At 32.2% G+C, this 15,261-nt stretch overlaps 2 protein-coding genes across 3 annotated transcripts; both read left to right on the forward strand.

The window, feature by feature from the left end:
• Positions 1-1,840: 1,840 nt before the first annotated feature.
• LOC137835055 (serine/arginine-rich splicing factor SR45) lies at positions 1,841-6,747 on the forward strand. The gene is made up of 12 exons (XM_068643392.1): positions 1,841-2,208; positions 2,655-2,732; positions 3,137-3,225; positions 3,895-3,941; positions 4,023-4,103; positions 4,195-4,360; positions 4,452-4,677; positions 4,759-4,827; positions 4,936-5,055; positions 5,496-5,559; positions 5,643-5,677; positions 6,493-6,747. The coding sequence occupies exons 1-12, from the start codon at positions 2,009-2,011 to the stop codon at positions 6,569-6,571; spliced, it is 1,254 nt and encodes a 417-aa protein (XP_068499493.1). The 5' UTR covers positions 1,841-2,008; the 3' UTR covers positions 6,572-6,747.
• Positions 6,748-9,551: 2,804 nt separating this feature from the next.
• On the forward strand, positions 9,552-14,449 carry LOC137835052 (uncharacterized). Of its 2 annotated transcripts, none has more exons than XM_068643387.1 (4): positions 9,552-9,764; positions 10,308-11,379; positions 12,694-13,058; positions 13,779-14,449. In XM_068643387.1, the coding sequence occupies exons 2-4, from the start codon at positions 10,338-10,340 to the stop codon at positions 13,872-13,874; spliced, it is 1,503 nt and encodes a 500-aa protein (XP_068499488.1). In that variant the 5' UTR covers positions 9,552-9,764; positions 10,308-10,337; the 3' UTR covers positions 13,875-14,449. The 2 variants fall into 2 exon arrangements, with proteins under 2 accessions (XP_068499488.1, XP_068499489.1); XM_068643388.1 differs by having other exon boundaries at positions 9,567-9,764; positions 12,694-13,030.
• The last annotated feature ends 812 nt before the right edge of the window (positions 14,450-15,261 follow it).

Consider the following 15,261-nt stretch of genomic DNA (forward strand, 5'->3'; position numbering starts at 1 on the left):
TGAAACTGCTAAGTTGATGATATCTCAAATTAATGCCTAGGGAAATAAAGGAAGCCTCACAAGATGAAATCTTACTTAGAAGTGCTTAATTGTAGTAATTTTTATAGATAAAAAACATGTAAATTATGTAAAATATGTACCAAAGCGAGTGAGAGACATGTCAAAAACCTCAAAACTACAGTTGCACATGAAGATGAAGAAAAAAAGAAAAGATTTACACAAATTATTGCAAAAAAACAAGCAAAAATGAACGAAGCAACAAAGTCAATCTACCCAACACATGTAGAATGACTCAGCGGATTAAGTCCAGAGAGCAAACTCCATGGAAAACACTCAAAACGCTGAGCGCATTTACATATGTTGAGCGGATTGAGACAGTACATAAAAGGATTCCAGAGACCAAAGGACTGAGGGAATTAACATACTTAAACATGAAGAAACCAGTTTTTGCTCAGAAATGGTTCAAGCCAACATGCACCATGTTTGGGAAGAAGGAGATTTCTCTTGAAGCCTAAGCCAAGTCAATCTTGATTCATGATTAAGAAACGTCAAGGTTGGAGAGGATTTGTAGTAGATCTCTGACAAATCCCTAACTCTAGAATATGTGGTATTTTACGGAGGTTTTGAAACTCATGATATTTTATGGAGGTTCTTAAACTCATGGTATTTTATGGAGACTTTGAAACTCATAGTATTTTACGGAGGTTCTTTAACCCATGATATTTAACGGAGATTTTGAAACCTTCGTTAAATACTAACTTTTCTGGGGTTCAAAAAAACCTTTGGAAACACGTTCTCTAAGAATGATTTGGTGGGGAAAATTGCAATCTTGAATAAATGAATTAACAAAGATTTTAATCCTTGATAATATAAAAATAAAGCTCCGTTAAAACCATTTTTTCTTGTAGTGTATCCTTGTAACAAGGTAAAAAGATGAATGAATATAAGCTTTGGTATTTATGAGTGTAGAAATAAGATAAAAAAAATGTTAAAAATGATGATAATTTCCATCTATTTTTAGACATATTACCATTTCTTAACTTTCATTTTGTTTCACTTTCATTTACATTGTTTTATAAAAAATTACAATAAATATAGTAATTTATATTAAAAATAGTAATATTTAGTATAGAAGTTATAAATAATATATAGGACTTAAATTTTGAGTCTTATAAAAAATCATCAAGAAGAGAATGTGTTATAAGATATGAGACGGTTTTAATTTAAAATTATAATTATTAAAAAAATGAAAAAATAAAATTTTATTTTGCAAAATGTTGTAATGATATTAAATGTAAATAAAAACATAAGAAAATAAAAGTCTAATAAAATTATTTAATTAAAATTTGTTATATACAAAAACACATAAAGTAAAGTAAAATTTGATATCAATCCATGATAAATTAGTTTAGTAAATAATATATTTTAAATATTTTTACTGTTTAAATTACATAAATAATATTTTAAATACTTTATTATTTAAATTATTGAAATTTATAATTTTACACGATTTTATAGCTATATAATTTTTAATTTTTATAATTTTTACATAATATATTAAAATATAATTTCATAATTTAATATAATAATATAATTTTAATCATTTGATAATTTCTAATGTAATATAATTCTAGAAATTAATATAATTTTATGTAATATTACATTATTTTGTATAATTTTATAATTTAATACAGCATTAAAATTGTATGTAAAATGTATAATGTTATTGTTTTAGAATTATATATTTAAATATCAACCTAATTACTTATTTATAATTTTATGTGTATCATTTTATTTATTTAAACTTATTTAATTGTGTAATAAAGGTAGTTAGAAAATCCTCTAACCAAGGGATACACACTATACTCACTCGTGTCATCAAACACTCATTGTTCACTCTCTTGCCTTCCCTTTTTATCTTTCATTTCTTTCAAGTTTTCGTTCACACCTTAGCTTGGTTTGGAGGAGCTAGGGTTTATAGAGGGTTTCCTCCTTCCTCTCTGCAACAATGGCGAAACCTGGGCGAGGTCGTCGCTCTCCCTCCGGTTCAGTCTCCGACTCCTCCTCTCGCTCCTCATCCCCCTCCTCCTCTCGCTCATCTCGTTCTCGCTCCCGTTCTCCCTCGCGCTCCAGATCCTTCTCATCCTCCTCCTCCTCTCCCTCCCGCAGCTCCCGTAGCCGCAGCCCTCCGCCGCAGAAGCGCAAAAGGTACCGTTGATTTCTTCGATCGGAGCGTCGAAGGAACTCGACATTCTACAATTTGTGTCCGACGCATACGCTGTTCTCTTAGCTGTTTATTAGATCTTTATTGTTATCTTTTATTCCCCTGCGGTGTTGACTTTTGTGTGCTGTGTGATGTAAAGATACGTGGAAATTGAGTTTAATGGAGTCTTGCGGTCATGTTTATTGTTCATTCTGTTTTCCTTTTGTGAAGAGGATTAATGGTCAGTGTTTTAAATTATGGTTGATGTGTGTATGTATGTATGCTGGCATCAATTGTGGCTGCAATGTGCTTGTGGTGATTCTATAAATCTTGATTTTGTGGGGTTGTGGACCTTTTGACAAGGGTCTCTTCGATTTTCTTTTTGCTGTTTGTGTTTTATGAGTTTTGCGCTGTGATATAGTGCTGCTTTTTTCATTTTTTTGTCCTACAGTCCAGCTGAAGCAGCAGCAGCAGTTAGGCGTGGTCGGTCGCCTCCACCTCTGTCCAAGAGAGCTTCACCTCCCCCAAGGTATTTTGATTTTACTTGTTATAGTTATTGGATATATTGTCAGTTATTATTTCAATGTATAATTTGAATGCTATTGGGATTGTCAATATTGTTAAAGTTGGGATGTGTTCCTTATTAAAGTTAACATGGTATAACAACTCGGTAAGGTGTAAATTAGTATTGGGAAAACGAAGTTGAGGAGTTTTATGTTCTCTCTGGCATTAACAGTCTAATGTTCCTTTTGTCCAGATACTTCAGATCATTGTAATAATAATATATTTAAACTTTGGTGTTTCACTTCATAATGTTAAATTCTATTGGGTTCTTTATATGTGATCCTTCTAAAGTTAATCTATTCACATCTTTCTTCACTTTTGTTATTTGAACTTCTTGCTTATGTACTTATCTCCGGTGTCTGAACTCAGGAAACCTTCTCCTGTACGAGAATCACTTGTTCTTCACGTGGAAAAGCTCAGCAGAAATGTCAATGAGGGTCATTTGAAGGAAATTTTCAGTACGTTTAATTTATTCTACGTTCTACTTTTATCCTACATTTACATTTTTTTTAAATGCAATATGTTGGCTACTTGTGGTTGCCAAATACTTGGGAAGAGAGTTATTAATTGACAATGCATATTTACTTATTTCTACTACCGAGTTTTATCTTACATTTACATTGTGAATGCAATATAGGCGGCTACTTGTGGTAATCAAATACCTGGGAAAAGATTTATTAATTACTTATTCCTACCTTTTAGTTTTATGTAGCTTTTACATTGTGAGTGCAATATGTAGGCTACTTATGTTTGCCAAATACTTGGGAATATATTGTTTGCAATTTAGCTAATCGGTCTGGTCCAATGACTGTAAGCAATGTCTCATGAGGGTAGCATCTATGAATTAAGCCCAGTGCAACTTCCCTTTATGTTTCATTTTTATTTATGTGGCTTCATTAAACCTTATTTTCAATCATCGAGACTTCAATATTTGTAATATTAATATTATCAACTGTTAAGGCATATTGGCCTGATATCTTATTGCATAATTGAGAGGCATGTTAGTGACCTTAAGGAACTAATATCAGTAATTCAGAGAATTCTTTAAGTAATATTTATATCTTGGAAGTGCTCTTATCCACTTTTATTGACCTTTTAGTAATCCAGCCTTGTGCATTATTTTTCAGGTAACTTTGGTGAGGTTGTAAGTGTGGAGTTGGCAATGGATCGAACCGTAAGTTTATATTTACTTTAACAGCATAGTTAGAGAATTTAGTGCGATATGGAATTTTCATTCCTTTCATCTCATTTCTAGGTCAATCTTCCAAAGGGATATGGATATGTGCAGTTCAAGACAAGAGAGGATGCTGAAAAAGCATTATTGTTCATGGATGGTGTAGGTTTCTGTGACTGGTGTGGAATGATTTCCGTAATCAAGCTTGCTGGCTTCTACATTTATAAATTGAAGCCTTTATTTTTTAATGCAGGCCCAAATAGATGGCAATGTCATCAAGGCAAGATTTACTTTACCTCCTAGGCAGAAAGTTTCACCACCCCCTAAGGCTTCTGTCGCTGCTCCAAAGAGAGACACCCCCAGGACTGATAATGCCAGTGCAGATGTTGACAAGGATGGGCCAAAGCGTCAGAGAGAATGTATATATGTGATGTGTTGGACATTTTTTGGTTTCTAATTATCATACTGGTAATTTTTTTATGTATATTGAACTTTAGTTTTCAATTTCAGCTCCTCGAAGAAAGCCTCCTTCACCACGGAGGAGGTCTCCTGTACCTCGAAGAGCTGGATCTCCAAGACGACCAGATTCTCCTCGCCGCCGTGCAGATTCTCCTGTTCGTCGCCGATTAGACTCTCCTTATCGTCGTGGAGGAGACACCCCTCCTAGGAGGCGGCCTGTGTCCCCTGGAAGAGGCCGTTCTCCATCTCCACCAAGACGCCTTAGATCCCCTGCAAGGTTGGCTTTCAAAGTTGCAACACATACTTTGGTTAACTGTTTCTATAGTCTGGTCTACTAATTTATATATAACCTCTTTAGGATCTCACCTAGAAGGATGCGTGGAAGCCCAGGGCGACGACGTTCACCTCCTCCTCCTCCTCGGCGCCGGTAGCTTTCTTTAATAGTTATTTCCATCAATTATAACTTTGCATTTTGTGATAGACAGTACATATTTCCCTTGATTGCCTTCTAAAAAAAATGAAAATTTTCCTCTAGATCACCACCACCTAGACGAGCTCGCAGTCCTCCTAGAAGGTCTCCAATTGGTCGTAGACGCACTCGCTCTCCAATACGTAGGTCGGCACGTTCACGGTCAAGGTCATTCTCACCTCGCAGGTATTTCTCTTTCATGCTTTTGTTTGTTTCAGTAGTCAGGTTGTTAAAATGAGCTGCTGTATACTTTTTTGTTCCATATATTATGTCTTAAATTTTGCAATTTGTTTGCTTTTTGCATAATTGGATATTTAGATTGAAGGAAAAAATCATGAGATGGTTAATGCGAATGGAAAATGTAATGCTTGGACTTGGTAGATTTTTTGTTATCCAGATCCTTTTGACTGATCATACATGCTCTTGATGAAATTTAGCTTGGCCCTTAGACTTGCATTTGTTGAAAAATGTTATTTCAGAGAATATTTTCAATGTTCATCAACGTCTTACAAAGTATGCTAGAGAATACACAAGAAGTTTTCCAAGTTTCTTGTTATTCTTTTATAGTATGTTTGAATGCAATTTGAAAATATTTGAGCACTTTGTGAACTTTATTTCCTTGACAGAGGTAGGCCACCTGTTAGGCGTGGGAGGTCATCATCGTACTCAGATTCACCAAGTCCTCGCAAGGTATGTGTTCTTTTCTTGTTTATATGGATGGTGTTATTTTTACTTGGAATAGTCTATGGCTTAGTCCTTCATAACTTTGGCAGGTTTCCCGTAGATCAAAGAGTCGTAGCCCAAGAAGGTAATTATATTATTTTGGTATAATGTTGTCTTGTTAAATATGTTGATTCCTGTCTCTTTCAGTAACATTTATTATTTGATTTACTTCGGAAGATTCATATGTGATTTTGTTTCACTGCATTGATCCATTGCTTGATGTGTTTTTCTTCTTTACCAACTTCCAAATTACTTAAATAATTTATGGTTTAAAGCAAGATTAAAATAATTCATTAATATTTTCACTGGTGACCCTCTTGTTAAAAATTTTGCGTGGTGAAAAATTTGTTTTTTAAAAAAGACGCATAGAAATATCATATAAATGAAACATCACCTGCTCCATTGAAAGGTCAAAAGTTAGTATGTAAGATAATATGGAAGCAGATTAACTGATATATGGTTTGGATTCCTGTCAGACAATTGTTTTCTCCGTATTTAGGCCTTGAAATTTGTCACCTTGCTTCACAAATGGCACATGGATGCTATCTTAAGCAAACACTGAAATATGCTTCGTGTAAATAGGATTGACTAATCTTTTCCGGAAATCTTATCACTTTCTCTTCTTCGGTCTGTTTTTTTTTTCAGCAATAAGATTTTAGATGTTAGATAATTATTTCAAGTGCGTGTCTCAAGAGCAAACTGTTTGGATTGTTAAAATAGTTTGGTATTTGTAGATTTTCTTATAAGGATATTGATAAGCAATGTTGGCTTTAAAGTTTAACTTGGAAACTGCCTAGGTGATTGCTATGATGTTTTCTATAATTTTTGGTTGTTGTATCGAAATGTAAATATAGTTCATTTCAGTACTTTGCTAATGTAAATATATTTCCTAATGGGTAGGCCTTTGAGAGGAAGAGGAAGTAGCAATAGTAGCAGCAGCAGTTCACCACCACCACCACCACCAGCTCGCAAACCATAGATATTTCATGTACATCTATTGTCTCTTCCTGTTGATGTGTATTTATCGAGATTCTGTAGTACCAGCTGAGTTCTAGCTCGATGTGATTGGGATATATTTACTTTTCGTTGTTGTCTATTAACACATTTTTTTTTATTAGCACTTAAAATTGTTTGGGAAACTAATCCTTCTGTTCATTTTCGTTTGAACCACCCTACTTTGTTTCGTTGCTAAAAAAATGCATAATCTCTAGAAATTTTGTGGAATTCCATGTAAATGATAGTTTCTTTAGAAATTTGAGTATGTTTATGCGAATAAAGTAGTAAATGTTCAATGTGATCTGGTTTCTTAGCATTAACACGAAATGCAGGACTTTATCTTGATACAATAATATGATGTTTTTTTTAAGACTTTATTATGACTTAATGTCAATTCAGACCATGATGTATTTGTGAAGGTGAATTTTGAGAAAACAAGCTATACATGCCACCAGATATGTTGAGCTATTTCAAGTTTAAAAAAAAAAAATTAAGATTGTTTGTTAATATTTATACTTTTTGAAGGAAACCTGGTTAAATTTTTGAACTAGTACTGGAAGTCGCATTTTAAATTTTGCTAATTGTTCTTTTAGTAAGATTTGTACTAGGTTAGTTGGTATTGGCCTAACATGTTTATTACTTTATAAATTTGTTCATGGAAAGTGAAACGTAAAAACGAAGTTAGAAAGAAGAATCGGGAAGGGTAAACCTTCTTGGTCAAAGATCTGGTTGATTATTATTTATCTTGACACAATGCACTATGAAGAATAGAGGAAAAAAAAGACGGTTGGACTATCTTGTTTTACTTCGCCATCCTTGTTTATTCACATTCAAAATTGTGATTTTGTGATTAAAGATTTGCTATCTTTAGTGGTAAATGTTCATGCACAGGAAGACAAACATTGATGTTGAGTTTGTTTTAATTGATTTTGTCTTCGTTTTCTATGGATAATCGATATTGTTGTGTATCAATAATCAATGTTGTGTATTTTTTTTTAAATCGATATTTGTTGGCTCATAATCCGTTAGCTTGTTTCATGGGAAATCGATGTTTATTGTAATATAATTGATTTTGATAATAAGTTCATTTTAATTTTTAATTAAACAGAACATTAAATATTTATAGTTTTTATTTATTTAAAATTTTGAATATTTTAAATTTTTTATATATTTGTATTTAAATAGAACATTAATTTAGGATTTTAAATATTTTAAAAACTTTATATATTTCATATTTTTATTTTATAGGACATTAAATATTTATAATTTATATTTATAAGAAGTTTGAATATTTATTTTTTATATATATTTTATATTTTATTTAAATAAGATATTAAATAATTTAGAATTTATATTATTTATAATTTTAAATATTTTAAATTTTTTATATATCTCATATTTTTATGAAATAGGACATTAAGTAATTCAAAATTTGTATTTGTTTAAAATTTTATATATTTTAAATTTTTATTTAAATAGAACATTAAATATTTTAAAAAAATTGTTTATTTCATATTTTTTATTTATATAGGATATTAAATAATTTAAGATTTGTATTTATTTTATATTTTGAATAATTTTAAAATTTCATTTATTTCATATTTTTATTTAAATAAAAAACTAAGTGATTTAAGATTTATATTTATTTAAGATTTTAAATATTTTAAAAATTTAAATTTTTATCTAAATAAGACATTAAATAATTTGAATTTATATTTATTTTAAATTTTAAATATTTCAGAAAATTTATATATTTAAGATATTAAATAATTTTTCTAATAATCATAAATATGTTCCGATAAATCGCGTTTTTTTCACATTATCCCAAAATAATATTTTAATTAAAAATAATTATAATTCATAAATAAGTAAATAAAATTATTTTTTCAATAATTTATTAAATAAAAGAATAAATTTTATTTTATTTTTTTATCAATTAAAAAAATATAATTTTAATTACAGTCATCACACATAAATTTCTCATAAATTTTAAGGACACTTTCTATTTTATTTATTCTAATCTTACATATCATTTTCTTAAACTTTTTCTTTCAAATCGTCTTTTAAACATAACGATTTTTTTTTTCAGAAGAAAAAAAAATTTAAACATTAAATATTGACATTTTTTATAACAATAATAATAGAGAGAAGTAATATTGGAGAAGGAAGAGATAAAAAGAGAGGAAGAGAGAGACGAGAAGAAGAAAATGACGAGAGGAATTGAAAAAGAATAAAGAGAAAAAAAGAAGAAGAGGTGAGTAAAATAGAAATAAGGGAGTAAAATTTAGATTGGGTAAAATACCTACATTTCCCTAGTAAAAACTTTAATTATCTTCATTTATAATTAATACTTAATAGATACATATATACCTATAAATGTAAGTGTTATTCACTTTTTTTTTCTTAAAAAATGGCAGTAATATAAAATTTATACTAACTTTGTTTATGACTAATCTTCATCATTGTTTAAAAAAGTCTCTCATCCCAACAATCTTTTTCTCATTTACAAGGTTTGAACTCAAAACATTGTTTTAAGAGATCGAGTCTAATATCATTTGACACATTTTACGATATTTTTGTTTTTTCGTATTCATTATATATCTTTTTCTTTTTTCTTCCTCCTTCTTGTTTTCTCACCTGATACTTTTTTATTCTAAATTGCAGAATAAAAAATATAAAAGAAAAATATTTTGAGTTATGCATTTATATTCGGGATGATGATGAAGCTTGAAAGATTTTAATGGGAGGAAAAAAAGTTTCAAAAACATGCAACAAGTTTTGCAGAATGACAACATTTTACACACGGCGTTAACCATGCTAACTTACAATTAACAACACGTGAAAAAAGATGAAGAAGGGGTGAGAAAGATGAAAATGGTAATTTCACTATCCTCATGGAAGTGCAGGATTAAATCAGTGGGGGTGGAGGAAGAAATGCCCATCTAAACTTGGAACTATATTTCGGCCCAATACATTTCGTCATCTGCCAGTGCCACCGTGTGTCTTTCTCTCTCTAGGTTTCAGTTTTTCCAGCCATTTTCTGTTTAGGTTTTCCATTTTGAAGCTTCGTTCGAAGAACATCCATTCCCAAATTGGTCTTTCTCTTCGCGATCACTGCTTCCGAAATTGAACAAGTTGAATACTTGCAGAATGGTAAAGAAGACAGACACAACGAGGTAAAATTTGGGTAATCACAGAATTATACAAAAAGACTTTCTTCTGACATAATTTTATTCAATGTCTTGAAGCTCTAATTTTGTTGTTTGTCAATATCTTAGAGCTTTATTAATCTCCAATTTTACTGAAATTGATTCAATTTCAAATATTCATTTGGCTATTATTGATACAGTCAAATTCCTATGTTTATGCAGTGTGTGTATGATCGTAGTAGTGTCTCATGCATTAGTAGTTTAGTAGAAGAATTGATAATTCAGGTCCGAGCCAGAGCTTTGGACCTGCTATTATTTTGCCTTTATCTGAACTCAATTTAATGTTCTCTTTTTTCTGCACTGTGGTGTCAGAATTTGAAAACTCATATGATGGTTTCATTGGTTTGGCTCCCAGTTTATCCTGAATTTGCCTTTGATCATATGGATTTTTGTGCTGTTGTTTTGCTCACAAGTCTAAATTTCCGGATGAAGCATTGCACATGAATTTGTCAGATTTTCTGTTTTTTGTTTTTTCATGTGCTGAAAGTTTGCTTGGTTCTTCTTGTCTAGACTAAGGTAGCAGGTAGAGTAAGAGATTTCATGGCTGGCAGTGGCCTGCAATCTTTGGGTCGTGTGAAGCTTAGTGATTTAGTCCCTTCCGACGGGCTACCGTCTGATTCTTATAAAATATCAGTTTCAATTTTGTCACAATCTCTGGCTCAGTTTTCTGCGGTCATCATCCAGTTTCCAGCAAGCGACGGTGCTCTTCTGAGATCTGGTTTAGAATCTGCTCGCCTGTATTTTCATCAAAGGGAAACATACCCACCTGAAGATATAATCCATAATAGCGAGTCTCGTGAGTGGTGCAAAACATCTGGTTATTACGCAGATCCTCATTTGTGGCAAGAAACGTATGACTATAGGCCTGGATTGACTCCTTCAGAACCTAATAATTCCATTGAGTTAACCCCAGCAGGTTTGCCAGACATATTTGCCTTATTTGGAAAAGCAGCAAGGGATATTCTGGATGCAATTAGTTACCATTTGAATTTGCGCAGCTCTCCATTTGTAGAAATACTGGATAATGTTCCCCTGAGAAATAGGGAAATTTCATCTTCAGTCTTGTCTGTTTGCTGTCACGGAAGGCCATCATTCCAGGGGCCACAGCATCATAATATAACTACTCAAGAGGATGGCCAATTGATTATGTATCCTGACCATGATCACCAGGTTGATAAAAGTTTGCTATCACTTGTCAAGTCTGACAGGGCAGGTCTACATGTAAGAGACTTTCAAGGCCGATGGATTCTTGTGGATGGAGATCTGGGACCTCAAGAAGCTATTGTTTATCCAGGGCTTGCTCTTTATCAAGCAACTGCAGGATATGTAAACCCTGCATTGCACAAAAATGAGATTAATATGGAGGCTAATATGTATGGACGATGTTCTTTAGCATTCAAACTTTTGCCTAAATCAATGAGCAACTTGGATTGTTCTGAAATGCGAGCGGCAGGTTTTGGAATTGAAGCTCAGTTCCAGCTTCCTGTCCCAGTGGATGATTTTATGCAAAGATCTCATCCAACAGATCATCTCTTTAACCGGCCTAGTTTCCAGTGCTTCAATTTCCAACCAACTCATGATGGTATGTCACATTCTAATTATATTTTTGTAAGGTTTGTTGTATACTAGTATAGGACGACGACAAGTCACTTTGTTTGTATTCCTCAAAACTTCATTTAGGAACATTCTTAATTTTGGATGAGGCCTGTGTTAATTAGAGATATCGTTAGCCTTCAAGAGTTCTGTTAATAATTTGGAGAACAGTTATCATTCCTTTTTCTATTTTCAACTTAGATTGTGATGAAACACATTATATTCCGTTCTCTCCTAGTCATTCAAGGAACTAGAATGAATTTTAAAGCTTTCTTTTTTTCCTGCTGGGTGGGGAATGAATGTCACAACAAATTATTTGGCTGCTAGAAGAATGTGCGGAACATTTATCCTTTTTTTTGTGAGGGATATGCTGATAAAAAAAATAAAATGTGAGGGATGTAGGTATCTTACACACTGCATGAGTGCATGATGGTTTCCTTAATTTTCCTTTAATTGAAAATCCCAATATTGCCTCATTCTCAGGAATATTACTATATAGAGAAAATAGGAAATTAAATTAAAATGATAAAACAACTTTATTTTCTTTATATCATATAGTATGACCAAGCCTCTCAAATATGACCTTACTTTATCTTTTGTAGTGTATCAGCTCCCAACACAAGTTAGGTGATAAGATGGTAACATGTTCATTTGCTTTTGGGAAAATGCTTATCTTCTTAAGTAAGAATAAGGAAAAGGTCCAGAATTCATAAAGTTTGCACTTAGATTGTTTTTCTGGAAGAACAGTACTTTTTTCGCTTCCTAATCGTTTGAAGTTTATACAAAAATTTCCATATTTTGTGTTTCATGAGAATTTTTCCGTTTCATGAGTATGACTCTATTGTGATTGAATTAGTGTCAATTCTACTTTGAGCTTTTGTGAAAATGCTTATTTGCTTAAGTAAGAATAAGGAAAAGGTCCAGAATTCATGAAGTTTGCAGTTAGATTGTTTTTCTGGCAGAACTGAGAATTTTTCTGTTTCATGAGTATGATTTATTGTGATTGAATTAATATCAATTCTATTTTGAGCTTTTGTGAAAATGCTTATTTGCTTAAGAATAAGGAAAAGGTCAAGAATTCATAAAGTTTGCACTTAGATTATTTTTCTGGCAGAAATGTAGCTTTTTCTCTTCCTGATTTTTTGAAGTTCAAACAAAAATTTCCGTCTTTGGTTTTTCAATTTTTTTTGTTTCATGGGTATGACTGTATTGAGAATGAATTAGTGTCAATTCTACTTTGAGTGTAGTCCTTAGTGGAAAGTTTTTAACAGCAGGTCCTTGGATCGATGAAATGCTGGTACAGGATCTATGAAGACTTTGATGCGGAGAAGGAAGCAAAATCCCAAAAGCAAACCCTTGCCACCTTCCAAGAGGTTAAGGCTGGAGGCACAGAGAGTTTTGAAAGAAAGGGTACAGGATATTGCAGATAAGAAAGGCATCAAGCTGCGGTTCTGTAATCTCAAGGAATGTGAAAGTCACATTCACAGTGTAGATAGCCCATGTGCAAATATACGAATGGAGATAGGGTGGCCTCTTGGTGTTCCTTTTGTCCATCCTCATGATTTACCTAACAAGGCAAAGCTGGGTTTTCTTGAAGCATATGAACCTGGTTGGACAGAAGCCCATCAAAACTCAGACAGGCTAGTCAACACTCGGCTAACTTTAACTGTAACTCCTTTTTGCAAGTTTCATGTCCATATGGCTATTCACATGCTTCATTTTATCTAAAACTGTCTGGTAAAATAGTTGTAGTGTATCTAAAGCTGAAAATATGCGTAATTTTTTCAGGGTGATGAAAAGGTTAAGGGAAGCTGAAGCTTAACATAAATGATTAATTTACACAATTGTAGTTTATCCTCATTACCCAATCAGCGTGTTCAATGCTATGATTAGCAACATCATGAATGTTAAGCACTTTTAATTACATATTGAAAGAACCATGGAGATTGCCAATCCTTTGAAATATCCTTTTGTTGAAAGACTGTGAGCCCGTGGTCCTTTACCCTTCACTTCCTTTTGTGTTTAATTGGTTACTTAACTTGGAATGAACCAAATTCCCATATGTTACATAGCAATGTTTGAGACATAAAGCACGGAGGTTATGTAATGTGAAAAATAAAAAAACAAAGAGCGGAAGCTTGTTGATGGGCACCTGAAATCTAGTTATATAATGATAAGTGGTTGAGAGAAGAGCCAGAAATAATGTTGTGGTAGTGTAACTTTAATATAATGATATGCATTGCCTTGATTCTAGGATTTTGTAGAATAGCACACTATTCTCATGCATTTGTTTTAGGTATAGGTCCACTAGCATCTACGGAGTCCACTCTCTATGTTAATTTAACAAAATAAGTTTAACTGAATATGTTCATATTTTGGTGTTTGCAGGAATCAGTCCCCCTGATTTCCAACGTATGGGCGATATATGATCAGGTTCTGAAGATAGGCCTATATCAAGAGGGCTCTGAACCTATTTGTAGCTAGGTTTTATGCCTGGTGTCTATATATGCAACATTTGAAACAGATGAATGAAAGAAACGTGCTGCTTTGAATTCCATAGATGTTTGTTGTACATTTCTTAGAGACCTTTGGATTATTAGACGCCAATCCAATCAAAATGAAGGGTAGACTCAGCTCTAAAGCTGATGGAGGTTTTGCATGCTACTATCAATCAACCATATATAAAATGAAGAATACAGTTTACAGATCAATAGAGCAACTATTTTAAGCTGGAGGAATGCAATGGCTGTCAAATCGCAACAAGTTTGGTTGGAACTTTCTATCCTTGAGTTATGTCAAGCTACCGGGAAGTGTAAACATGATAGCTTTATGTGGTGAGATAGCGTTGTAGCCTTTTCTTTTCATTGTAGATAGAGCTGCATTTTGTGCCATGTTCAGCTATAGCTTGACCTGTTTACTTATTTTGCATTATTGTGAAAAATTAGAGGCTGGGCATATCAAGAGGCATTATCTCATTCTCATTCAGTGTCTGTATTTATATTACTTTAAAATAGTATAATTTACAAAATACAAAATTTAAATAATTTGTTAGGCTAAAAGTTTGAGGAGTTATGCTATTGTTTTATGCCTTATAATTTAGTTGAAGGGTTATAGGATTACTTGAGTAGAGAAATTGTACGTATCTTATTAAACAGTGAAATTAATTTAATAGAAGATAAAATTGTTTAAATTAAAATATTACAAAAATATTTATAAAAAGTTCTATTAGCCCAACGTCTACAAAAGTTAAACAACTCCCAACATCTCAGCAGAGAGAACATGCATCACGTTGTGTTCAATTTACTGTTATTTCAATTTTTTTATGAAACCGAATATTTAGTTAGTGCAACATTCAGAGTGTGATGAGAATTCTTTACAATGGTTTGAGTCAAATTCTTACTTCAGTTTTCAGTGCACCTCTTGTTTCAAAGATAAAATTATGTCACTTCAGTCACATGCAACACTAATTTTCAGTTCATTCAACTAAATAATGGAATTATTGAAGTGTTTTTTTGTCTTGATCAAATTCCTCAACAAGTTTGAATAGTTATAATACCTTAAAGCTTTAAGTCTTTTGCTTAGGTTTCCTTTCATAATTAGGATATAGTAGATAATTATAATATCATATTTGTAATCAATTATTTAATGCATTAATACAATATAATTTTTTAATTTTCCTTCCATTCAGACCAATCAATTACTTTCCTTAGAACTACTACTACTATTAGTATAACACCTTTGTCATCATTATCTTTTGTTTTTGATATCCTTCTCATGCTTGTAACTACTCTCACCACCCTTATTGTTGGTGTCACCAACCTTATATACATCATCTCCACTTTTTTGTCATCTTAATAATTATCATTGTGTT

The sequence above is a fragment of the Phaseolus vulgaris genome, chromosome 5 (genome assembly GCF_000499845.2).
Source record: "Phaseolus vulgaris cultivar G19833 chromosome 5, P. vulgaris v2.0, whole genome shotgun sequence".
Classification (NCBI taxonomy): Eukaryota; Viridiplantae; Streptophyta; class Magnoliopsida; order Fabales; family Fabaceae; genus Phaseolus; species Phaseolus vulgaris.